General features: G+C 41.9%; 1 protein-coding gene across 1 annotated transcript; it reads left to right on the forward strand.

Moving 5' to 3' along the window:
• The first annotated feature begins 2,777 nt into the window (after positions 1-2,777).
• GINM1 (glycosylated integral membrane protein 1) lies at positions 2,778-22,768 on the forward strand. Its single transcript, XM_063329277.1, has 8 exons — positions 2,778-2,936; positions 12,060-12,119; positions 12,301-12,397; positions 15,262-15,413; positions 17,380-17,536; positions 18,306-18,436; positions 19,897-20,060; positions 21,857-22,768. The coding sequence occupies exons 1-8, from the start codon at positions 2,832-2,834 to the stop codon at positions 21,963-21,965; spliced, it is 975 nt and encodes a 324-aa protein (XP_063185347.1). The 5' UTR covers positions 2,778-2,831; the 3' UTR covers positions 21,966-22,768.
• Positions 22,769-26,263: the final 3,495 nt, after the last annotated feature.

Below are 26,263 nucleotides of genomic sequence, written 5' to 3' on the forward strand. Positions count from 1 at the left end.
AGCACTATGGCACACTTTACATTTATTACTCTGAAACTTTAAGAGGGATGCAAACAGTACATCAGTTTTATGCAAGCCTGTGCTGACTGAAGTTTTAACTATTCACTTGCTACTTCGAGCACTCGTACTTTGCACTTCAGCGAGAAAGCATCCCACTTACTTAGGCCAGGCTTTTATCACTCTTTGTAGTCAAAAAGAAAAAGAAATAATAATTTCTTTATTCTTTATACCGCCTTTTGTCTTCTAATAGCCCACAGTTTCGAAGGAAAAAATGGCTTTTTGTGATGAGTTTAAAAAGTCAGAAACATCAGTTCCAACTTGAACACAAACCCACCAAAATACAGCACTTCTGGCACACTCAGCAGCTCAGGCAGTAGTCTTAGTCTTAGCACAAAATACTTTTAAAAGTTACCCATTTTAATAGTTACAAATGTCAGGACACATTAACCAGTAGACTAGAGGAGCCTAGAAGGTGTGTGTCTGGGCCAAAAGGGAAAGCCCTCTCATGCTCCCAGCCTGTCCCAGCACCAAGTAGTAATTGACTTGCCCAAGGACGGATCACTTCTGAAACTAGATCACTAGTTTTTTAGTTATTGCTATGAATTTTAACCACTTGTGTTAAATAAAACTGTTATGATATCCGTTGTGCTGTGAGACTAATAAAAGCTTTGAAATTTGGGGAAAACACAAGTATGTTGAAAGCATTATTAGCACTTAATTTTTGCAGTTTTAATTAAGTTTCAGGAGAATAAAAACAAAGAAAGAAAGACAACTGAAGAAAAGGGAGTGCAAAAGATTGGGGGGAAAAAGGAAAGAACAAAGGACATGAAAATGGAAGAAAAGGATGACTTGATAGGTAGTTTACCAGGAAACTTGCAAAAGGGGACAGTCAAAAAGGAACAGGAATTCATCTCCTGTTCTTTTTCAGTGAGACTCTGAATTCCTCAAGGTCAGCTGAGAACCCAGCCTGAACTTTACAGAATGTATAAATTCTGCAGGTCAGTGATCCTTGCTTCCCTGTATTTTTATATACCCTGGTACCATTAATTATTATGCCTCTAGTACATTTTCTGAAAGTTTTAATCACTAATCTAATACACAAAACACTGTACTATCATAGTTTGCTTTTGCTCGTCTAGGGTTCACCAGTCCTATTGGGAGGTAACCCCCACTCTTATTTACCCACAGAGTGCAACTCATGTTTAGGAATTCAGGTAATTTAAACTTCCTCCCACCAGCACATGCAAATGACTGCAAGTACCAACAAGAGCTGCATTCTTGTAGCTGCCATCATATCCCCGAAGACTCTTATGTGCCCTTTACGAGATTCAGCAAAATGTCTTGCTGGGGAGCTGACTTAACGTGTAGTTTTCTGCATCGTGAGACTGCACAGTCAACAGACTCTTCACCTATTTCATTTCGTTTACCAAATACAACGGATTAAAAAAAATACAGCTCAAGGACAGGTCTAAGAAAAACTAGGTAAACTAGGTGATGGTCAAGAGAGGTGGTAAAAATTAAGATGTCAGTGTTTTTATCCCTTTTTCCATTACTGACTCGTGTGATTACGGAGAATTCAGTTAATCAACTTTAGTTTTTCTAATCTCTAAAATAGTAGTAACTACTGTTAATAAATGTATTTAGTGATGAAATATTTGAGGTTTTCACATAATACGTATGAAATATACTTCACAATATATGACTCTCTCAGGCGTCATTTTCCAGTGCCTTGTATCTTGTGCTTATACCAGTGCCTCATGAATGCAAACTGCATATAAAATACTGAGTTTCTGTGGGTTTTAGGATTTATGTTCGCTATCAACCAAGTGGGAGTCATGGAGCAATATAAAATCGGGCTACAAATCATTTCAGCAGGACAGCTAATTTATTGCCCTGCCCTGGCTCTGTTAAAACCTCCCTGGACAAGCCGTTGAGATGTTTGCCACCCTTACTGTTAGAAAGGTTTTTGCTAATCTTTCTTGTTGCAAATAAAGCACTTTTAATTTTCATATCCACCGAGGACTTGGAGATACAGGTTGTTTCCTTTCTCTTTGCCCGAGACTTCTGTGGTTTTGACTGCCGCTGTTAAGTTTTCCTCTGTTAGCTCTTCTCTGTGCTGAAGACCTCTAGCTCTTTAACATTTCATCTTCTGCTTTCTCCCCTTCTGATGACTCTTTCCCTCCCCAAAGCTGCCAGCTTTGGCCTTCAAGAAGCCTTTCCCGACGTGGGGCGCCCGCAGCTCAGCCCATGTCATATAGAATCACAGAATCGTCTGGGTTGGAAGGGACCTTTCAGATCATCGAGTCCAACCATCAGCCTGACGCTGCTAAGTCCACCACTGAGCCGTGTCCGTCGGCACCACGTCTGCCATCTTTTAAATACCTCCAGGGATGGAGGTTCCACCACTTCCCTGGGCAAGCCTGTGCCGGTGTTTGACAACCCTTTCGGTGCCACCCCGGCTCAGGCGGCCCTTGCCCTTGGCTTGGCCGTGCAGGCGGCCCGCGGCCAAGGAAGCAGCTCGGTTTGACGAGGGCGTGTTGGCCATTTCATACAGCGCAGTAATTATTAGCATTAGCTATGCGGGTAACTCTCTTGTTACTCAAAGTGCTTCCAAAGGCCGTAATCGCCTGTTAACGGTAGCGTTATTCTGCAAGGCCTGAACCGGCATCTCCCAGAGGCAGCGGTGCCGGGGCCGGCCCCCTGCCGCAGACCGCCGGGGGCTCCTCGGCCCGGCCCCCTCCCTCCGCCCTCCCCCGCTTCCTCCCGGCCCCGCCCCTGCCGCCGCTGCCGCTTGTTGATGTTTCACTTTGTTTTAATTCCCCGGTCGCAAGATGGAGGCGGCGCTGGGACGGCGAGAGCTGCTGCTGTTGGTGCTGCTGCCGCCGCTGCTGGCCGCCGCGCCGCCGGGCTCGGCCGCGCCGCTGCCGCTGGGACAGGTACCGACGGGGCCGGGCCGGGCCGGGGCGCGGCGGAGCCGGTCCCTCTCCCCCTGCCTCCGCGGGGGCAGCCGGACCCCGCCGGGGCGGGTTGTCCGGGCCGCAGGGCCGGCGGGGCGGCCGCCACGGGCTGGGCCGCAGGCTGGCGGGGCCGGTGGCCGCGGCGGGCGGTGTGGCGGGTGTGAGGGCGGGTGTCCCGGCCGCAGCGCTTGGCAGCCCGAGGCGAATCGCCCCGACTGAGAGCGCCGGTCCCGCTGCTCGACTGCGCTTCGGTCCGAAAGGTACAAAAATGGTATAGAGGGATAAAATTATGCATCGGCCACAAACTCGTTACCGGCTGCGTAGTGTCCCCCCCCCCCGCCCCAATAGTTCATTTATATAGGATTTGATATGCTGAAATAAATATCTGACAGGTTGAGTGGGGAGAAAGCTACTTCCATGCAGTGTAGATGTATTTATATTGTATTTTTATGCTTGTCTACCCGCATCTTGGCAGTTCAGCGCTGTAGAAGTACGCAGTGCCTCAGGTCCGCATTTGCTCCAAGTGATTTCTGTACTCTTGAATCGAACCAAGAAAAGGGTTTTGATGTATTGGTATGTTCCAGGGCATCATGCTGTCCATTTTTCCATTCCAGTACCTGTGCTGTATCTTGGTGAGATTAGTTTCAAGTTAAATTTGGTGGCTTTTTAAAAGAGCGGAATGAATTTTTTGCCTACTACTTAGGAGATCTTCTCAGTGGGAATAAGGAGATGTGCTGTGGCACTGGTGAGCTTTGACCTCTGGAACTACAGAAGAGAACTGGGTACTTCTGTCTGTGCTAAACACATCCTCTAATTGTTATAACCATGAACTCCGAAGTGTGAGATGGCAAAGAGGGAAGAGCTGTGTTGGGTTTGTAGTCGCTTGTCTAGCCAATGTGAAGTTGCTGTCACATGAGTAAATTCATTATGGCTTTTTTCCTCCAGAGGGTTTGGTGGTTTGTTTTTTTGGTTTTTTTTTTTTTTTTCATTTAAGTAAAACCTTTCCAAGAAAGCCTGACAGAGGCCCCGCACTGGCACATCCTGTGTTGCACAGCGGGATTCCTGGGCTTACTTCCTGGCTTCTGCTTTTCTATATGAACACTTGAAGAGAGATCTGCTTAGCTCTGATATCAAAGCGGGGATCTAGATCTTCAGACACCTATGAAAGCGCATGAATGCTTGAAGTCAGGTGCACTAAAGAGAGCAGAGAGAGCTCAGTCCTCTTTGCATATTGCTCTGAGAAAGGGAGCGCTAGCTTGAATTTGCCAAAAAGACACATGAAGTGGCAATGGAATATAGACCTATGCTCTTGCTTACCTCCCACTCAGAAACTATCGCACTTTCACACCAGAACTTCAACTTAATAGTGTTAAGGTTGTCACAGCTGGCAATTGTACAAGATACAGTGGCACATCTGCGCGTGCTATCTCTGGATCTGAAAGCGTGAGTGAGCACAGCACGGGGTGCCGGAGCGGTCCCGTGGAAACCAGCTTGGGGTCAGAAACAGAATAGGTATGTTCTAGAGTGCTAGTAGGGCTTGACTTAGTTATTGGGATGTAATGCCTCATGGGCATAGCTGTGCCGTTTGTGGGGTTGAGTTTGTCCATTTGTGCCGTACTTCTGGTGGTCCGTCAGCTCAGTTTTTGCTAGTTGGAAGTGTCAGCACTTTTTTTAGCTTTATACTGGTGTGGTGGCATAAGTATATGCAGAAAAGCTCTTTTAAGAGTCAAAAAGGGAACATACACATTTTTACTTCAGTAGTCTTTCTTTTTAAATCTCAAAAAGGTAAAAACTTGTGTTTCCTCCTGCACTACTACTTTTTGTCCATACGGGATAATTTTTGATGTAGAAGGAACAATGCATCTCGAGAAAGTTTTGAGTAGAAGAATTGCTGGGTTTTGAGCATGAGCTGGTTTATGGTAACCTGATAGGAACAGAAGTGCCTAGGCATCTGGAATAGGCAGAGTGGGAATGCTGCGCTGTCAGGTTGGCTTCAGAAGCCACAAGCTTTATGACAGTGGGCGATGGGGTCAGAATAATCGTGGTCTTTCCTCAGAATGGCTTGGGACTGCAGACTGGCTGGGAGCAGGCAGCATCAACGTGTTCAGCTTTTCTTTGACGGGATACTGCTGTGCACTCTACAATTCTGTGAGCCCACTGGCAGCATACAACTGATAGCTTCACATTTTGTAATTCTTGTACGTGGTATTGAAGTTTACGTCCAAGTTGATGGCCATGATGTTCCAGAAACCATAATGGAAGGACTGAGGAAAAACCTTGAAAGACTGGAATAACGTTTCATAAGGCTGAAATGCTTTTGTTCAGCTCCAGAACGTGTACGCCTCCATTGTTGTGCAATACTTGGAGTTTCTTAAATAAGCTGTTTTGAAATCTGGACTATTTTTTTTTTTTTTTTAAAAACATTTGCATGTGTGTGTTGATTTTTCTTTCTCTTCCTGAAATTTGGATGAGCAAAACTGGATTACAGACTGATTGATATTAGACAAAGTTTAAAAAGTAAAAAAAAAAAAAAAAAAAAGGCAGGGAATGATGCAATAAGACAACTGGCCTACGCACTAAAGTAATGTGTTTTTCTGGTGCAAGGTCAAGAACTAGGTTTTGTGTTTCGGAGTTTGTTTGGTTTTTTTTTAATGTGCTGATAGGAGCTGGCTAAAAGCACAGTGGGCCGAATGCTAATGCTCTGTTGTTTGCTTACTCTGTTTGCCTCTTGATAATTTAGGTTTAGCAGTGTTCTTTCTAAATGGCACACTTGCCTATCGGACTTTTTTTAATTTTAGTTTAGTTGCCCGAAAAACGTTGTTTTCAGATTATTTGTTGGCTGCAAGAAACCTCTGTATGGATGGATTGTTTCACAACAGAAGAAAGTAATCTTCGCTATGTCAGCCATTTGAGTATGTATGCAGTGGGTGCAATGTATTTTAATCAAAGAAGGAACTTGTCAGTAGTGACATGCTGAAATGTTTCTTTCACTGCTGTATGCCAGTTTCTCTATTAACAGCCTGGCACATGTTCTGAACTTTATGCTTGAAAGATCTGACATCATCTTTCCATGTATATTTGATTAAATTAAAGCAGTATGATGCAACCATGTCCCGGTGATGTGAGACTAAGTATTCACCTTTAAAACTCCTGATAAAATATTCATAGTATGAGTTGGTTTAATAGGGAGAAAGCAAAGGTGATTAATTCTAGCAACATATGTAGGGCAAATTAAAGGATAAGCAATATTATACTAAGAATCATCACAAAGCAAGGAAGGAATATAAGCGTGCTTGTTCAGAAAAGAAAAAGTAAAGCAAAGGCATTGTGTTAGATAAAGACAGTTCATCTTTATTTACTTAAGCAAATACTGGATTTCATTATCTTACACCAAATATTGTCATGCAGTTTAATAATGCCAAACCTTATTGGAGCAGATTTTGTACTAAAATTTTGTAAAATGTGAGGGACTAATTATCATCCTGAAAAACTTGTCAAGTCAATCTTGTCATGTCAAACGTACCACGATTATTTCTTAACTCAGTTATGCCTGAATGCAGTTAAGATTCATCCTGCAACATAGTTCTGTTTTGAGTCTGATGAAAGAATTGTGAGAAGCTCAGATCAGAGCCCTGGATTGAAAATATACAGTTACACTACTCAGAGCCAGTTGTCCATGGAACTGCCAAGACTCAAATGCTATGAGTTTGAGTGGTAGTTTTGTTTGTCTTATCAAACACTTTTTCCCCATAATCTCTTTTCAGATTTAGAAACAAGTTATTAGTTTTGTTTGTTTCTTATCTGTTTGGCAGCCTTCATTGGACTTTATATTTTCCTGTCGCAAACAGAATATCCCAAAAGCGCCTGCGTAATTGCTGTGAGGGGATTGTCTGTCTTCCAGGTCTCCGTACAGCTGGCCATCTTGCAAGGCACTATGCCATCTGTTCCTCAGGCTGCCTGCTCCGCTTCCCACAGGCCTTCTAGTGCAGAAAGAGCCTTGTTTGGAGAGCCTCAATAGAGAACAGCTGTGTTTTAAGTGGGTTGGCTGCTAGCGGCTGAATCTAGATGGGGTTTTTGTGACTAATGCAGTTGTGTAGGACATAACAGTTACCCTGTACTGGGAGAACCTGTGTGGTGCACCCCGTCAAGGACCCACTGCCCACGGAAGAAGTTTTTCTGTGATTCTGTCATCAGGTCTGTTTGAAGTTCCTGTGTGATTACACCCAGCAGCTTTGTCCTGTGCGGCATTTTTCATAAAAGACGAAGATGGGGCGAAATGTTCTCTGTAGCTTTGTGTGGCACTGGTATGGGGAGTCTTTAAAAATTAATTAATATTCCTTTTTAACTTATGCCAGTTGCTTTGTATTCTTTGGTGCCATCTTTTCCCCATCTTGCTCTTCTGCTACTACTGCGATTATACTGCCCCAGTGAACGCTCCTGGGTTCTGTTGCAGCACATGGTAAAAGAGAAAGTATTAGAAAATGATCACTACCTGCTTATCTCTATTGATCCAAATTCACAAAAGTTCAGTAGTTCACTGTAATGTATGTCACCAAACTGTTACAGCTGTTGCCTAGCTGTCCTAGAATAGAACGACATACATTTGTGGTAGAAGTGCTGTCCTCTTTACAAGTACTGTGGCCATTAGCACTGTAAATATCACTGCTGAAGCACTAAAACTGTGATGAGAAATCATAGGAAATCTCAGGAGAGACACCTGCATCCTACAACAGTGTTAAGAATGATGCGGCCATTTTTAGTGTAAATTGGAGAGTTTTGTGTGAAGGCATGTGCCAGCACAGGAAGGCATAATGTGCTGTGAATGATGGAATGGGTGTCAGTGGTAAGCTGGAAGCATGACCTGATTCCTAGGGACCTGAATTGCTTCTTGGGGCTGTCCTTTGATTATGACTCTGTCAAAGTGCAGCTTTCTCAAATATTCCGATGAATTCGGGACCTTTTCAATTACATGACTGTCTGAAATGTACGTGAACTTTCATTATATTGTTAATACTGAAAAGTGTGTTTTAAGTTATACAAACAAGTTTTATACTCACAGTTCAGGCTTATCCAGAACCTGACTGTGTAATATTATTGATTACTGCATAAGACCCATGTCCTGCACTCAGTGACGTCATTACTACAGGATTGGCTTACTATGCTTTTGATACACAAAATAAATCATGTGGGATTATTTACTTTTCTTAGTACTGATGTGTATAGCCATAAGATATATCCATAAGATGCCTTTTTTTTTTTTTTCCCCTAAGTAGTGAGTTTTATTATGGTAAAATAACAAAGTATTTTCTCTGTTGAAAGAGCCTGTGAATCTTCAGTCTGTGAATCTTCACCCCTAAGATTGGAAAGATGGGTATTTGAGTTATCGCTGGAGGACTTTCTAGCAAGTGTGGCTTGTCAGGCCAGGCGTTTCATCGTGAAAGCATGGTACAAGAGCTGTTGGCCTGCCCAGTCTGTTTTCCTCCCAGTTTAAGAAGCAATAACAACGTATGGCTCTCAAGCACTTATTCATGAGTGGATATCAAGGGGGTACCAAGTGGGGTTGTGTTCACAGGGGGAATGCTGTGCATCACCCATTCCCTGCTGTGGATGAAGGTGGGTCAGCTGGGATGGAGCTCTGCTCTCCTGTGAGCAATAGTCCCTTCCTCTTCACCCAGCCCCCCTGCCCAGCTTTTTATTGTGTTTGGCGTGTAATCTTGTGGTTCTTGCCCTCATGTAGATTTTGGCGTGGGGTGCGTAGGGTCAGGAAGGTTGGCCACAGCAGAACCCGTTGAATTTTGGGTGCGGCACTGCAGGAAAGAGCAGTGGGAAGCCACGGGAAGACAACAGTGAGGAACTCGCCTCCAAGGAAGGATTACGTGAACTGGGAGCATTAGCATAAAATCAGGAAGACTGAGTTGGAGGACTGCTATGTTCCGTGGGAAGATATTGTGAAGAGTAATAAACGGGCTGTTCATAAATTGCATCAAGGAAGCTTCAGGTTAGACATTAGGAAAACTTTTAATGTCAAAGGTAGCTGAGTACTAGAGTAAATAGTAGAGGAGAGTGTGAAATTTTTGGACGTCACTGGAGAGCTGTAAAAATAAGTCTGTCAGGAATGACATTAAAATAGTTGATTCAGACTCTGGAAAAGCTGATCTTCCTCTGGTCCTTGGGATGTTTCTTTATCAGTTCAGGAACATTTGAAGCAAGAACAATTGAAAACTGATTATTTTTTAGCACCAAAACTTTGAGATCTGGTTGAAATGTTTCTTAGCAAGACTGTCATCAAGTCTTGTGAGACTGCTTAGTGAAGAGGCAAAACAAGAACATATGGCAACTCAGGAGAATGGATGTACAGAACATGGGAGGTTATCAGTAGAATTTGTTGGATCCTGATGGGAACAGACCGGTCATGGGAATGGCAAGAATATTCGTTGCTTGTGAACACAAAATTGCAAAGGTATAGCTGATGTAGTGGAGTGGCTACATCAGCTAGTTATTGAGTAGCTTTATGAACCTGTGCTGCTCAGGAGATGCACCACCATCTCCTGAGACGATGGTGAGGATGGGCATCTCCTAAGGAGACGCTGCGAGGACAGGCAGACCGTGCAGCAGAGCAAATCCAACAGCCGGTGGCCATCAGAACACGTAGCCCGGCTCCTGCCTCCCAGCTGCATTCTTGCATCTCATGCTTGTCTGGCTCTTCCTTGCTTGTTCAACTGGCAGAAGAATAGTCTGGCAAAAAAAGGGAAAGTTTTCCTGCCAATTTAATGAGCTACATTGGCTCACTGACTTGGCATAAATGAGAGGGAAGGATGATGTGCGGGAGAGATCCACGCTTTTTAAGTGGCAGAGGCAGCAAGCGGTTACCCTGTCTTATTTGTCTGCAAGCTATGATCTATTTTTTGTAACTTTGGCAGCACAGAAGTGATCCACTGAAATATTTTAATTTCTTAAGCACGTAGTGTGCTCTTCGTGTGGAATTTTTAAGTATGTACTGGAATTCATGACAGTGCTTGTGGATACTACGTCAACAGAATTGACAGCTGTTTTGAAGAAAATTAATCATTGCATATATATCTCATTTTGTAGATATAATACTCAATTGCTGAGCATGCCTATCTTGCCCCATGCCCTTCATTTTCAAATAAGGCATTTGATTTTAAAAAAAAACCAAGAAACTGTAGGGGGGATTTTCCATTTTTCAGTAGTCAGAGGCTATCAGTCATTTCCTTTTTCTTGTAATCTCAGTGAGTCACTTTGTAGATGTTGAGAAAAGATTGCAAAATACTTACTGTGTAAAAGAACTCAGATTTCATTTGAGGCTTAAAAACTGAAGGACTATTAAGACTGCCTGGAAAACCCATTTTTTGTCCCTTTTGAATTCCCAGAAAACAGAAGAACGTAGGAAGTAATGACACAAGGTTTTGGTAATCTGTTAAACAGTTTGAGTGTGTAAAAGGCCTGAGGGTACAGCTCTGAATGCTAGAGCTAAAAGATCTAAAAGTTTGGCAGAGAAGAAAGTAAGACATTTTGAGGAAATTACAGGATGACAGAATAGATTGTATTCTATGATCATATTATTAATTGGGTTTATATTTTCAGTTATAGGCTTCCAGTTCTCTAACTAAATAGGTAATTTTCATTTACTTTGAATAGCTGGGATTTAAGTTTTGAAGAAAAGTCAGTATAAACATCTGTTTCCTACAAGGGGCATCGAGAAAGGGATTTCTGTTTGGTCTCAGTGGCCAGAGAGTTTTCCTACTGATTTGACAAATGCATCTGAAGCATCAGTGACAAGTCATTTCCAACCAAAAGGTTATCTGTATTAGATTTTAAACCATGCTTCTCAAGATGCCCGATTTTCTGTTGAATCAGATTTGGATGTTGTTTTTCAGTTTCTGGCAGCTCTGGCTACCTGCATATACTAATTAACACCTGCTGGTTTAAGGATTATTTTTACATTATAGTTGCACTTCATAAGCTGTCTGTTCATGAATTGGGACTATATTATGCTAGCTAATATACATTTCAGGTATTTCCTGTCCAAAAACTTAGTGTTTTATAAAAATCCCAAACAAAAATATTTCTTATGTATTTAAATTTTTATTTATTTATTTTAAATTCTGAGCAAGTTCAACTTTTTATTGAGACATAACTCACTTTTTAGCTGTTAGTTGTGAAACCACGTCTCAAACACAGAGCTAAAGAACATGCTGAAGGTATGGAGAAATTTTCCAGGGCAAAATGAAACGGATTAGAATCATTCAAGGCTCCCAAAAGGCAAATGGGGAGCTTAATGTTATTTTTGAAGCGGAGACTCAGAAAAACAGTGTGGCAATCATTACTTTTGGCTATGTCCAAAAGAGGTTTGGTTTTTTTATCTAGGTTTTGTTGGGCGCTGGCCTGGGAGATTTAAGGTCCCATCTGCAAAAGAGCCCTTGAAATTACAAGAGTGAAAGGAGAAAACAGAATGAGTGAGCCAATAAATTACAGCAATTAGCATTTTGAAGACGGAAGCAAATCCCCATTAGCTGTGAGTTTGGAGGTATCCCGTGTGGCATAATGTGGGAATGATAACCAAAGAAAAGAAATAGGATTACTGCTGACACTGACAAAACCAAGTGTTCTTTAGCATAGGCTAACATGTATTAAATTATACTTCACCTTGAAGACTAAGTGGAGCACTTAAAAAAACATTTCCAGCTGATCTGATTTTTACCTTGTGTTGTCTATTATTTTTCAGCTAATATGAGAGACTTGTTTTCCATTATATCCATGTGAAACAAGTTCTGAGAATTTAGCTTGATTATTATTTTATCTTATTTTAAAAAACCCCAAACTTTATCCATAAGGGGATGCAGTTGTCTTTCTTTTTCATCAATCCTCTTTATTAAAAAAAGGGGGGAAAAAAAACCCCAACCCTTATATTAAACAAGTAAGCATATTCCTCTTCTGTCTGCTGGGTGGAAAGCCTGGGAATGTGCTCTGGGAATTGTACGTTGTCATTCTGTCAGGACAGTGTGTGAAAGCTGCCTGTGGCCTGAAGTGGCTTACGTGTTTCCTCAGAAACCTACACCTCTTCTCACTTTTGTTTTCCAGGAAACGATCCGAGTCAATGTTATGATGCTGAAAACCAGTGGAGAATTTCACAAAGGACAGGTTTGTCCAGCTTTTCTATTTATTCAGTGAATCAATATGCAGTAAAACAAAGTCTGCATGTGGATGCAAATATGTTGTTTTGTCTGATGTCAGTCGGTATGAAGTGTGGTCCTCTGAGAAGAGAATTGTAGCATAGGGCCAGGAACCATGCACTCACTCTGTCTGTCTGTCTCTCTCTCAGGTTGTTTTTAATATCACCTATGTTAATGGACAGGTATATCTGAATGATTTTCCTATGAAAAGCGGGGTTGCCCACATAACATGTCAAACAGTAATATGTGAGTATTCTCTTTCTTTTTTTTCCTTCTTTTGTGTTTCCCCCTGGGGTATTTGGCTTCCCTGTTATCTAGTAACCAAAGTTTACAATGTTCTCTCACCCTGCAAACCTGAGCATTGTAGAAGCAAATAATTTCCCAAGGTAGGATAATTTTGCTACTAAAATGGGTGGAAAAACAAATCTTACTGCCTTGTTCTCAAGTCACATTCACATGCTTATATGTAAATGGTCTAATCTGAAATCCAGACTATGCCTGTCCTTTCAAAAGAATGTTTTGCACTACAGGCTAGACAATGTAAACAGAAGGATGCAACTCCACCCTGCTAATGGCTGTGTCCCTACGTTGGTTGGCATATATCCAAAAAGAGATTCAGTAACAAAAGTATGAATTATTGTTAGGAAGATCTTTTAATTATCTAATTTTTGCACCTACTGGACAGACAAGTTTCTGGAGGATAGATTATTGTACCACGAATACTGCCATTTTGCTAGTGTCCTGCAGTGGTTAATGATTTCGAATTATCTTGAAACTGCTATTTTTTCCACTGATTCAATGCTACACCTTTTGTAAAAGAACAGAAAGTACTGTGACTTTTTTGAGATACACAGAGAATACTGTATAATTAGTTAAACCAGGGCCATTATGCTCATTTGATTTAAGCTTCTGTTGCGTTCAGAGTGGTCTCTTGATGGATCAGGTGCAGTCAGTCTCCAGCTTGGTTTCTGAGGTCATGCTCTGCTTACAATAAGGCATTTACTTAGAAAGTACTAATGCTTTTTCTAAATCGCTTCTCTGAGCCATGACCTTGTTTCTTGAACTTTTCCTCCCCAAGCATAATCAATTATTAATTTGACACTATTTCTTTTCTGGAGAGGGAGAGCAGTAATTAATTTCTCTCTTTCTGGGACAATTATGTTCCTATTGCTTCTATTTTTTCTATCCTCAGGTAGAAAAACATGGCAAAATGTCATTTACCTGCAAGATGATTGACTCCAGAAAAATAGATGTGATTTTATTGACTAATTCTGAGAGATACTGAGCACTCCACTGTAGTTCCTATTAATTTTACAGATCATAGTTGTATAGCTTGCATTGACTACAATTATGAACATGAATCTGAAAGGGAGAGGAAAATACTGATTTGATCTGGGAGCTAGGAACCTGGAACTCTCTGTCTCTGTGTTTGGGTCTGAGTCCTCAGCACAGTACCTCTCTCTTATCTGTAAACTAATGTTTGTACTATTTACTTACTATATCATTGACAATAGATTCAGGTAATGTTTGTGAAATGCTAAAGGAATATTGAGATGCTTGTTACCTCTTAACAGAGGGAAAAGGTACTGATGAATGTATGTAAAAAACAAACTTGAGCCAAATATTCTTGAATATTAGAGTAGAGACAGAGACAAAGTCTCCTGAATGGTATTATTTTGACACTGTTGTCAGATCATGCCTGGCACCTATATCCCCACTTGCAGTTCCCACAAATGTCAATTTTGGAAGCATGGGTGTTTCTCACCCCTGTTGAACGTGGTGGGGATTAAGCAACCTGACACATGAAAGGTTGGGACCAGAGGCAGCTTCAGCTACTTGGCATCTTTCAGGCTTTGGTCCTTTAATGCACGCTTGCTGCTGTAAGTCAGAAGACATTTGGCAGCCAGGTTAGTGCTCTGGCTCACACCTATAGGGAACCTTGCTCTTGCTCTTTAACCTCTTCCTCTCCTTCTGCCACTTATTTTTGCAATGGAAGATATTGCTAAATGATGACAAAAAGTATTTTTCTATATTTAAAATAAGAAAAATAGCTTTATGAAGAAAGGTGTCTAGCATAAAAGTAATGAACACACTGAGTTGTTACTGTGTAAATGAAGACACTAGCCCGACATTGCCCCACATTTCCTGTTAGGCTTGGCCCTGCAAGTGACACAGCAACGGTGGCTTACAAACGGGGCCAGTTCAGTCTCAGTTCATGTGCCTTGCTGTCCTGCATGCTGGAGAGATCTGTCACCTCCACTCCTGCACTTCTGCAGCACTTCAGTACTAGCATGCCCTCACCTGTAGTAGAGGCATGGTAGCTGGGAAAAGGATACTGACACTATGCAAAAACACCGAGGGTGGAAAGGCAGTTTTCTGTGTACTTGTGGAATATTAGGTTGTTGAAATAGCTGAAAGCTTTTCGGTAGGAAGAGAGTTTGAGGCATGATGGTCACATACGAAAACAGGACAAGGGGGCAGAGAAAACACGTGTGAGGGAACTGACACTCATCTTGAGTAGTGTGTGCAGCGTGCCTGGAAAAGAGCATATTTGTTTCTGTATTGAGAGGAAGGGGAATGTTGTGCGAATCAAGATGTTTACACAGGTGGCTGGCTGGGCTGTGGCATTACTCTTATGAATCCTTTGGACAACTAAAATAAGAATGCAGCAATATTGAAGCCAAAGAGTGCTGCTCAGAGTGCTTAAATGCAAACCACAAAGGTAGGGATGCAATATTGTTTGCAAGCTCCCTCAATCTGGGTATCACACAGTGCTGCTGTTGTCTTCTGTGTTATATCATGAGACCTGCTCTGAGTTTGAGTTGGGGATATACTGGTAAAAAAAATCACGGTATCTGTTTTACCTGTTGCTTATAACAGCAGTTACTGGAACTATTAAGGACATCAGCATCATACAGATTTTCGTACAACTGCTCAGGCATCTCTGGTTTGATGCTAGCAGTCCTCTGTAGTTGTAATGACTTTTCCATTCAGATGCTATGTGTGCAAGGGCTTCTGTGTCAGAGCTGCAACTGTTTGCCCCGTGGCTGTATGCTGCTTTCTGGTTGGGGTCGTTTCTCTTTGAAAACTGTGATGTTGTGTGTTAACAGTGGAGAACGGAAACTTGGATAACTCACCCGATCAGCAGCGCCTGGGAATTGTCAGTGTTCGCATCATGGTTCATGAGTGGCCTTTGGCATCCAGTTCTGATTTGCAGTTGATTGTCATTCAGGAAGAAGTGACAGAAATTGATGGAAAACAGGTAAAAAAAAAAAAAAACCCAACCAAAAAAACCCAAACACTCTGCTTGGTTTTAATTTAGGAGAGGCAAGTAGTTACCAAGGATCAAAAGGTCTACATGTATCTTGCTGGTGGTTAGAGCACAAAGTATGTAATGTAATGCAAGCTAGCATAGTACTGAGGGAAGTAATACCAATCTAAGTTGGCCATATAGTGGCGGGGCTTTTTCATGAGGAGACTTCAAATTTTAATGCTTCTATTCTTATTTTAATAATTAGTGTTGGATGACTTTCCCTTAAGCTTGTTAGAACATCATTAACTCTGTCACATGCTTTTTCAACACATTCATTTATGCAAGCAAACTCAGACTCACAAGCAGTACTTCATTTACAAAATAATGTACAAAATTAATAAAAGGGGCGTGGGCTTGTCCTGAGGTTTCCCCCATTGTTTATTCCAAGCTAACAAAGCATTTCAAGCATATAGCATGGGGAACAGCTTGCAGCAGCAAAGTCTTACAGCAGGTGGGCTTGTTGCAAAAAGCCACGACACCTGAGAGCTTAGCCTTAGAATATTCTGCATGTAAGATACTTAATTAATATATAATATGCACATGGATTTGGAGATGAACAGAAATAAACCCCAAATTTTAACTGTATTTGCGCAAATGCCAGTGAATGTGAGAGGTTACAATTCTAGCTGAGACTGAAAAGTGCAGAACTGAGTTCTCAAAATCACCTATAAGGTATAGTTATTTTTCCAACCAGAGAGGTTCTGGAGAGAAGATACAGCTGCTGAAGCTAGCAAAATTGTCAAATTTTTGTTTCAGTACAGGTCTGCATCTTACATGTAGCCAGGCTCTTTTCAAGCTGCCTTCTGTTCTGATGCCTTTATTTTTTTTTAAAGGAAAATGATGATAATAATACCATTGATCCTTAATTAATTGCATGCTCAGCATGCAGTGTTTTCTACAAGGATCTGCATCGTGTCAAGATTTTACTCTGTTAATGAAAAATCCCACTGAGAGGTCTGAAGCTTAGTTTCTAATGAGGTGTTTATCCCACTGTTAGTAGGCTAATATGTCCTGGTTTGATTCAGTTGTCACCCAATAGTATTGTTGCATTTCAGATCTCAAACTAGACATCACAATGCGTGTCAGGTTTTCATAGGGACCTGGTAAGGACAAACAGAAGGCTAATGCCGTTGCCTTACTTGTTCCTTTAAGTCAAAAGCTTTCAATCTTTCTCATTAGCTATCAGCTGACGGTAATGATCTGTTTCATTGCATTCTTCTGTGCATGTTTGAAGCAAAAGGAGGCCGATGGTTGGCCTATGGCTCTGAAAGCAGGAGTGAAACTGTATCACATGCTGCAGTCCTCTTTTGTAGTTATATTTCCTTGTAGCAGTTAGGATTATGGACACAAACGGTCTGGATTTCAGTCAGTTCTTGGCCTCACAATGCAGTTATTGATGTGTTATTGACAGGAGTTATGCTGAGTGTGTTCTATATAAGCACTACCTGCGGTGATTATTAAATGAAATGGGTCCAGTGCATCACTGGAAGAGGAGGAAGAAAACTATTCTTTCAGTTTTTGAAAAAAAGCAATGTTACTGTAAAAACAGAGGTGTCAGTCTTGCCTCAGCAACACTTTCAATGTTTGCAAGTGCTTTTTCACTACATACTTGAGTTTTCCATGCCCTAAAATGCCTCCCTGAAGGAGGATGGTAATGACCTATGTAAGACTTAGTTAAAAGCCCATGGAGTGACGACCATATGCTTTTGCAGGGAGAGAGGGACTCAGTTTGTTCAGCATATTTTCTAATGTGGTATAGTCTATAGAAGTGTGGTAAGTAAAACCAAAAAATAATAATTAATGTTATAACATCCTTATGTCTAAATCTTAATGGCTTGGAGTTTTCTGCGATGTATTGGTTTTCTCTGCCAGCCTACCTCACTCTTACTTTAAACTCAGTTTGCGTCTCTTGTAGGTTCAGCAGGAAGAAGTGACAGAAATAGATATTTTAGTAAAGGACCTGAGAGTACTTAGACATTCAAACTACACTGTCCCTTTGAAAGAGAGCATGCTGTATTCCATCCCAAGGGACAACGACATGTTATTTACACTTCCCAACCTCTCAGGAAAAGGTATCTCTCTTAGCTGTTACGTAATATTTTTATCCATAGTTGATGTACTGCTTTACAAGGGTAAAAGAACATCATTATGCCTGTGATTTACATAGTGAAACAGTTTCTTCATTAACAGGAAAATGTTTTGTTTTATCTGTTTTGGTTTTTGTTTTTTTTTTTTTTTTTAAACACCTAAGTTCAACTCTTCTAGGTACTTTGTTTTCAAATCTGTTCTCCTTTGAAGCACTTGGTACTTGTAAATCTGCAACCCAGACATCTCACAGGAATAAGTTTCTCTCTCAGTGCTGTGTGATAGAAATTTCTCTAAAGCTTCCCCTTTTTCCTGAGACTGAAAGAGAAAACTGGAGAGGAAATACCTGTCTGGGTCACTTCCAAACCAGAGAATAGTTTTATGTTATTAAACTTGAATAACTTAAAAGCAAGAGATGTTATTTGATGCCTTAATCTTCTTTCAGTTTTGTTTAATCAAAAACTCTCAAGGATTTCATAGGAGATGAATGTTTTGATCTAGTTTACCACCTTTTAATCTGGCAACAGCTGAAATTCACAGCTAGGGGCACAGCTAAAGGCTGCAGTGCAGTACTGCCTCTGCTTCTTATCAAGTTCACTACGCAAGTAAAAAAAAGAAAAGTCAGACTTCTGTGTTCTTGCTGTAAATGTGTGAGAACTGTACCATAAGTACAGAAATGCAGCATATCTTTGTTTTCCCGAATAGTGAGTTAAATAAAAAGCAAGCCCCCCACTAAATCTGTCTTTTCTTCTTCAGATATTCAAGATCCACTGCAAACTACCAGTCAGTACCTCATCCGGCAAGTAGAAACTACAGTAGATGAAGAGACATTACCTGGAAAGTTACCAGAGACTCCTCTTAGGATAGAACCTCCATCTTCTTACAAGGTAGTTTTGTTGTTTGGCATTTTTTAATTATTAGTATATACCTTCAGAACAGGTCTAAGAAGGAGAAGCAGGTTTTTTCCCCTCCCTCTGTCCTTTTCCCTGTTTCCCCAGAGATGAAATGCATACAGCTTGGTGACATTTTAGGAGGAAAAGTTGTAGTAACATGCTGCAGATAGAGCTGAATGTTGTTCAGTATTACAGTTTGAAAGAATACACTTCCTTCCACGTTTTTAGTATTGTCTACAGAAACACATACAAATGTTATGTTTTCCTTCTTTGTGGATGTTTACAGAACAAAGCAAACAAACACAGGATTATTAGGATTTAGATAGTGGGTTTTCCTCATGTAAAGACCAAACACAACTTCCATTTAAAGATGGTAAGAAGGTATATAACATTCCTAGACCTTTTTCTTTGTTTCTTTATGGTTGATTTGAAAAAAAAGCAACATAATATGTCATAACTCATTTCTGGAAGAGAGAATTGCCATTCCTACTTGACCTAGTATTGACTTCTCAGAGTGCTGTTTGGCTGTTTCCTGTTCGTTAAAGACCAGGATTTTATATTGTGTGAGGAATCTGACAATAACTGACTTCCACAGAAGTCCAAGAAATCCCCACAGCCAACCACTGAGAAGAACAGACTTTTGCAGACATACTCTAGGAAACTTAAAAAAAACCAAACAAAACCTTCCTAAATTACCCCTAACAGAAACTGATGGAGTGTTTTTTTAACTCCAGTAGGAATCAAATGGGTTTCTAAATCCTGCAATGTTCGGACTTCACAGATAGTTCATGAGAGTGAGCTGTGATGTTTACATTATACCAAGCTAAGCATTTATAACAATTCTCAAATTTTGTTTAGCTTTAAATTACATGAGATTTTTTTCCAACTGCTCAGAAGCAGGTGCTTACCCATCTGGGAGATGGGCCATGGGTCTCTGCCGCCGTAAGAAACACAGTAACAGCTTGAGAAGTTTCAGTTCCAGATTGGGCAGGGGTGGGCTTGATGGCTTCCTCTGTGGCCTAAAGAGTTTATAACCCTCAGCTGAGGCAGGAGGGCCAAAATAGTGGGCTGAAAGTTACAGATGGGCTAGAGAAGGTGCTGCCCCTCTCCTGGGCTGTCAGTAACCCTTTCCCTGCTGTACACTGCCATGGTGTCGTAGCTTCTCTGTGCCTAGGCTCACCCCTCACCTGCTCTGTTCAAGTGTCCTTTAGTTTCCAAAGTGGCCTTTCCTTTCAGGGAACTCTGCCAGGATGAGCAGAGAACTAAACCTTCACCCTGTTCCAGATTTCGCAAAAAGAAAGAGGTCTGAGTCGGCAATCAATTCCATCCTGCTTTTATGTATGTTTAAGCACACATAAATTTAAAACTAACTAATGTGATTCACCAGTAGCTACAAAAACTGCATTTGTTATGGTTTGCAACCTGTCTTTTTATTTTTACCTGTTTGCTTATAGGTGATGTGCCAGTGGGTGGAAGACTTGAGAAAAGGGTTGTGCAGATTCTGGTTTCGATCTTTACCCATCTTCTTTAGTTTGATGGAAGTCATTGTAGTTGGAGTTGTCGGCGCAGCTCTTATTCTCAAAGTCTTAAAGGTGATTTTCCCTTCCTGTGAAAACAAGTAAGTAAATTTTGCTATTTTTTTTTTCTCTAAGGCAAAACATTAGCTAAAAAGATCTTTCAAGAAACGGCCCCATTCTGTAGGAAGATGATGGCAGCAATTCAATGAAATGGCTGCTGGTAACTTTCCGTTCCAAGTGACTTTTTGACACATAGGCATTTCAGAGGGACATGGGCAGATCTTTCATTGGAAACGTCTTTAGCTTGGCTGTCATACTGCCAAACTTTTATTAAGTCTTCTAAGGACTACATTGTGAGATGCCATTAACATAGCTCCAAGAGAGGAGGGTAGAAGCTAGAACTAAACAATTCCGACAACTCTAAATCTTTTAGTATTCCTACTGTGTTGGAGTTGTTACGGTACTTATGAAAGGCCTCAAGTTTGGCTTTGCAAATTGGAATGGGAATTCTCCATGAGGAGCTACCTACGTGGGCAACTTACAAGCCATAGCGATTGGTGCTAGCACTGGTGGCAGAAGGTCAGAAGTTGATTGACTGCGGATGACTTTATTCTCTCAGCTGGTGTGTTAACAGCAACACTAATATTTTTCAGAGAAGCAGGCTAAGAAATCAGGGTAGATTTAGTGCTGGAATGGGCAAGCAGGTAGATATTAAAGCAACCCAAGTCAATTCTAGAAGACCTAACCCTTGGAACCATACGTTCTTTGAAGACGAGCGACTGACAGCGTAGCATGCTGCATCGCCTACAAGCACAGCTGACGTCTTCAAATGCAACTGACCAGCTGTGCTTTTGAATGGCCCTGAGTGCCGTTAATTTATGTATCCACCCAGGGATAGGGGTGGCCTTAGTCCTTCTGACAGAGCTAGGAAAATGGAGAATTGGAAAATCAGGCAGGTTGGAAACGGCAGTGACAAGAGAGACCATTCTTCCCCCTGCCACGTCACAAAGCCTGCTGTCAGGTTGGAGTACTTCTTGTAACTAACTTGTTGGAGCAGAAAAAATGAAGAAATACTTTGTATCCCCCACAGCAGTTAAGTAGATTAAGAGGGCCACATGTGAAACTTTGAACTCAGTAGAGCTAGGAAAAGAAACTCTAATCCCCATGAACTGTTCAAGGTGTCTGATGGCCTGTCCGTGGCAGAGCTCAGTACAGAGCAGAGGAACCAGCCTGCGGTAATTTCTCTTCCAGTGGGAGAACATGGGGCTTGTGCACAGCTTGCCAGAGCATTTAAAAAAAAATTGTAACACTAGAAGGATGGTTCTCCCTGCCCCCGCTTTAAAAAACCCCCAACAAAGCACAAACCCAAAACCACACAGTAATTTTCTTACTACCTGTAAAAAGCAGTAAATGTTTAGTTCATTTAATTTGATTGTAAACCACTAAGAAGGAGTAGGAGGTCTCATCTGGTGAAAGACAGAGTTGCAGGTGTGAGTCAGGACCTCGTCCCAAGTGTTTAGTGTCATTCTACTGCACACTGATAAACTAGAGGCTTTAGCTAGTTTTAGAGAGTTAGGTGCGAGAGACTGACAAAGTAGCTCCTGCCGGCAGACAGGTTTAGGCTACTACAAAATTGAGCATATAGAGCCTACGCTGCTGACGCATCAGATGTAGAAACTGGGGGAAGGGACCCCTCTGAGACCACAGCTAGTACATTTTGGAAGCAGTTTTCCATCAAGTTTTCATTCTAGCTTCATAAAAGAGGTATTATGCGGGTAATACTCACTTGCTGCATTTATTTAAACAAAGTTTGGGGAGTTTAAGAATAAATCTAATTGTTAGAACACGGAATTGTTTTGTATATTGTTTTCTAATGGCAGGTAATCTTACCTTTCAGAGGCATCCTTTTCCTGGATCAAGTCAGCTTTGTACCTGTGATTACCATCAGCTTGCCTTCAGATCTTCCAGACAGGAAAAATAATTTAGATGAGAAAGCATGTACTTAATGCCGCGTTTACTTTGGAGTTCCTGTTTTTTTGAAAACAAATTTTTAGTTGACCTGAAATTTGGCACTTGATCTTAATACCTTGTTTGTTTCCTACTAAGAAAACTAAGTCAGTTGATGAATTGGTAAAGGGACAGTCAGGCCGAGGCCCAAAGCTGGCTTTCCTGTGCCTCTGCGTAAACGTGCAGCCTTTTCAGAAGCTTCAAAATAAAGCAGCTTTCCACCCTGAGGGCTACCATTGGTTTTAACTTCTGTGAAGTCACTTTTCCGCACCTCGGACAGGATGCTGGCTGCCTTCACGCCCTTAGATAAACCAGGTCAGCTATCCTGAACAGCGAGGTGATGAAATTCAGGGTGTCCTGGAGTCTCCAGAGAGCGTTCTTCAGAAAAGGACGAAGGAGTATCGCAAACATCAGCTGTGCCTGCAAGCCTGAACAGAGCTGCCCAACCTGGTTTCAGGTCTCTTAGGGTCGCGTGTGCCTTGCAAGGAAAATGTCACTACCAAACATTTGTGTTACTCAAGCAATTTGACATTTTATATATGCAAAACAAAAATTAAAAAGGCAGATTTATATTTCAAGCACTTTACACTTTTATGACCCCTTCCACTCAAAAATTTTTGGCACTTGTAAACAATGTGCTTTTTGTATCTGTGACAGCCGGACTATGTGAAGTCTTAAAAGAAAAAAGAAAATTCTACAAAATTCCACAAAAGTACTGGCATACTATTGCTAAGTAGGCCCAGTCTGCCCATGCCGATTTGTACTGTTAACATTTTTCAAATAAACATTTAATTGTTTATTAGACTGTGTTCATGTGTGCATCTATGTTCAGTTACATAAAGTAGCAGTGTGTTAAATGCAGGGTATTTTTTTTTTTTTTTTTTTTAGCTTTTCATTGTTCGTTCTTACAAAAGTTGTCAGTCAGGAGAATGACTAGGGAAAAAAAAAAAGGAACCTTAACTACCTGGCATTAGACTGAGCACAGTTATCATTTGAGTAATCAGTTATCCGTGTTCAGGTTAAGTTGTTATAGCGAGGGAGAAAAGCTAGGATTTCCCCACACACACACACCTCTCCCCCTTAAGATTATTTTAAGTTTAATGAGATCTCTAAGTTACTCAGATACTTGTCCTGTCTATGACAGGAACAACTGGAGCTCTCACTAAACTGGCGACGCTGCAGCAGTAAAAGAAACATTTCAAACACTGACTTGCCCTGCAAAAAAACCCAACCCAAACCCCACCCCCCAGCAGCACGGTGTGGTATGTGTCAGCCCAAGATAACAGGGACACTGCTCAAACTGCCCCCCCCCTTTTTTTTTTAAATTTTATTTTTTGTTCTAGCACCTTGTGGGTTTGTACTTTGCATTTACTTCCTCAAGCTCAGTGTCATTAGAGCATAGGATCCCAGACATTTGGTGACACCCAGCTGAGTCAGGCTGACGGGAGCAGGGATGTGTCACATCTGGCAGGGAGCTTCGGGCAGGTGTGGAGCCATGAAACGCTCGAGGGGCAGCTCCTCCGCTGATGAGGAATGAGCGAGGGGCAGTGACTGACATCCCCGAGCCCCACGCAGGGCTTGCCAGGATGCCACCACAGCTGAGCTACCGTAACCGTGTAAGACCGAGGTGACACTAGAGCTACAGCGTCACCTGAATTAAGAATGCAGTTTAGTGAAAGAAAAAACACATGGCAAAGGGGTGGTTATCATCCATGGCTAAACGGGAAACTGCTAAGACTCTAGCACAGGAAAGGGGGACCGCACAGGCAAGAGCAAATCTCCAAACAGTTCTAGACAAACTCCTCTTTATGTGGAAATTAACGTTCTTTCCACTTCATGAACAGAGCCCTGGCCCCTTCATTGACATAGTTCAAACAGAAGTGGTGTATAAGGCTGAAGTTTAGCTTCTAAGGGAAAAACCGGGGGGAAGAGAAAGGAAAAAAAAGATAAAAGAATAGGATGGACGTGAAACACAACAACTCTTCCTTACTGCACAAGCACAGTATGAATCGCACTGCAGATGGAAATTCGGCAGCTGTTGGCTTCTGCTCTTTGCATCCCCACTTGTGAAACTGTAACCCCAGCACCTGCACAGCCCCAAGGAGATGTAACTCCATTCTGAACAAACAGCTGCAACAGAAATGAGAGGTTCAGCCTGAAAAAGCCCTGGTACTGCTTCACAGCGTGGCCGGTTTCCACGAGCCAAGTGATCCTCTTCTCTATTGTGTTGTGTTCTACAAAGTTACAAAGCCCAAGGAAAGAAATGCTACCATCAGGTTCCTGAAATTAAATTTAAAAAAAACCAGTGTAACTAACTCTTGACCACACCAACTGCCAGACATTTGCTGTGCTATGGAGCTGGAGCTATCAAGCCTTAAGAAGTTCAAGCGCCACCGTTGTGCTTTGGGGTGCATGTGGTTTTCCCGAGTCGTAAAAGTCTGACACCTTTCAGAGGAGTGCTGCTTTGAGCTGGGACCAATTTAAAAACTAGTTTAAAAACACCTTACTGTGACTTTGTAAACCAGTTTAAAAACTCCTTACTGTGACTACTACAGTTAGGAAAGGGCAACTGTCATGGCAGGTCTCGTTTCCCCAGGAGATGAGCTGACAAAGATACAGGTGCCAGCTCGGGAAAAAGAAAGGGGCGAAGATGACAAAATCACCAAAAAAACCCCACCAATGACCCCAAAAAAATCCCTCTCTGGAGGATGGCAGTAGGTTTTTAGGAAAGGCGACATCTCCTACCTCTTCATGAACTGCGGCTCTTGCTGCAACCCTCTTGTTCCATCTTGCCCTCGGAATGTCTCTCTGCCCTTTAAACACAGGCAGTTAAGCAGCGCTGGCCCTTCCCTCCGTGCAGGAATTGGTAGCATCATGTCCTGCCTTCCAAAACAAGCTGAACCTCTCAGCTACCAATTCAGCATCTGTCACTTTCCCCCTCCCTCTACCATGTATTACGCAGGTGTTCATTTCCTTCAGCCGGGGCTGGCTGAGCTGTAGGACTCAACTACTGCTTTTAAAGCGAGGTTTACTTTAGAAGTTCTCACAATACATCACGCTTTCAGTCTAAGCAGCCCCTTACTGCTTCCAAGGCCTAGTGCTTACCTACTTTCCCTTCTTACTCAGGTGACTGAATATTTTGGTTTGCTTGCGATGAAGTGATTTATGAGAAACAATCTCTTCCTGCAACACAGCTGACAGCGGTACACTCATCCTAACATACAAACAGAAAAATAAGTACAAAGAGAACCCACTTCTTCAAAATACTGCATCTCTTTCTTAACTCTGACACATACAGCTATCCTTTTGAAAAGAAAGAGGCAAATTTGTTTTCCATTTTGGAGATGGAGGTCTTTAAATGCACACACTTGTACACCCACCTGAACTTCTTCCCTTTGTTCCTGGGTTCATCGTGCCAGGTCCACCCAGGGATTCAGGAGCTCTCCACAATATCTGCATCTCAGTGCCTCCCCAGAGCGTCTCATCACCGACACTGCTGAAAGTCCCTTTTCAGTGTGTCCAGCTGTCACCCATGACAGAGTGGTGAATTTTAAGTACATAAACAAGATGTTCACAATAATGGCATCTACACAGCTGTGTACTTGGGAGACATTTGCCTTTTACTCAGACTGCAACTTTTCATTCTCATTTGTCCTTCCCATCTGCCTTCCAGCATCTGAAGAGACACACGAGCAGGAATTCCACAGCCAGTTTCATACAGCATGTACCTACCAGCTGAAACAAGTCTAGACGCGCGTGATTCATGAAAAAGCATGAAGTTTAGCTGTAAGCAGAACTACAGCCGGCTGCTCTGAGGAGAGCTAGCACGAAGGTGTTTCCAAAATACTAGGAGACAGACAGAAACAACAGATGTTTTAGTCAAAATGACCACCGTTGGGCAAAATCTAAAATGATGACCTAAATTGGTCACTACAGAACCATTCTCAGAGAACTGCTTCTACACTGCACTTACCAAGTAATGCAAAAAGAGAATTTGGATTTTACATCAATTGTGAAGTCAGGGTTATGAACAGAAATCAAATGCGCACAAGTATAACACGCACATCGCCTTCACAAAACAGCCTTGCCAGAACAAACCGTGTGAACCAGGACCCAACCTACCACTCGGGAGTTTTGAAGCTCACACTACCGTACAGTCAAGGGAGACAAACACGTTTCAGCACTAATGCCAGAAAGCTTTTGGTTTCTCTCAGACTTACAAGGAGACTACGCCTGTGACGCTGCATCGCTGCTGGCTGCACGGCATTAGTTTACACTGCTTGGATATATTTTAGTA

Source organism: Chroicocephalus ridibundus, chromosome 3 (genome assembly GCF_963924245.1).
Source record: "Chroicocephalus ridibundus chromosome 3, bChrRid1.1, whole genome shotgun sequence".
Classification (NCBI taxonomy): Eukaryota; Metazoa; Chordata; class Aves; order Charadriiformes; family Laridae; genus Chroicocephalus; species Chroicocephalus ridibundus.

Bases quoted from the DNA above. Each gene is read 5' to 3' on its own strand.
- GINM1 (XM_063329277.1), top strand. From the start codon at position 2,832: ATGGAGGCGGCGCTGGGACGGCGAGAGCTGCTGCTGTTGGTGCTGCTG. The intron at 2,937-12,059 runs GTACCGACGGGG...TTTGTTTTCCAG, and splicing joins CGCCGCTGCCGCTGGGACAG to GAAACGATCCGAGTCAATGT. The intron at 20,061-21,856 runs GTAAGTAAATTT...CTTACCTTTCAG, and splicing joins TTCCCTTCCTGTGAAAACAA to AGGCATCCTTTTCCTGGATC.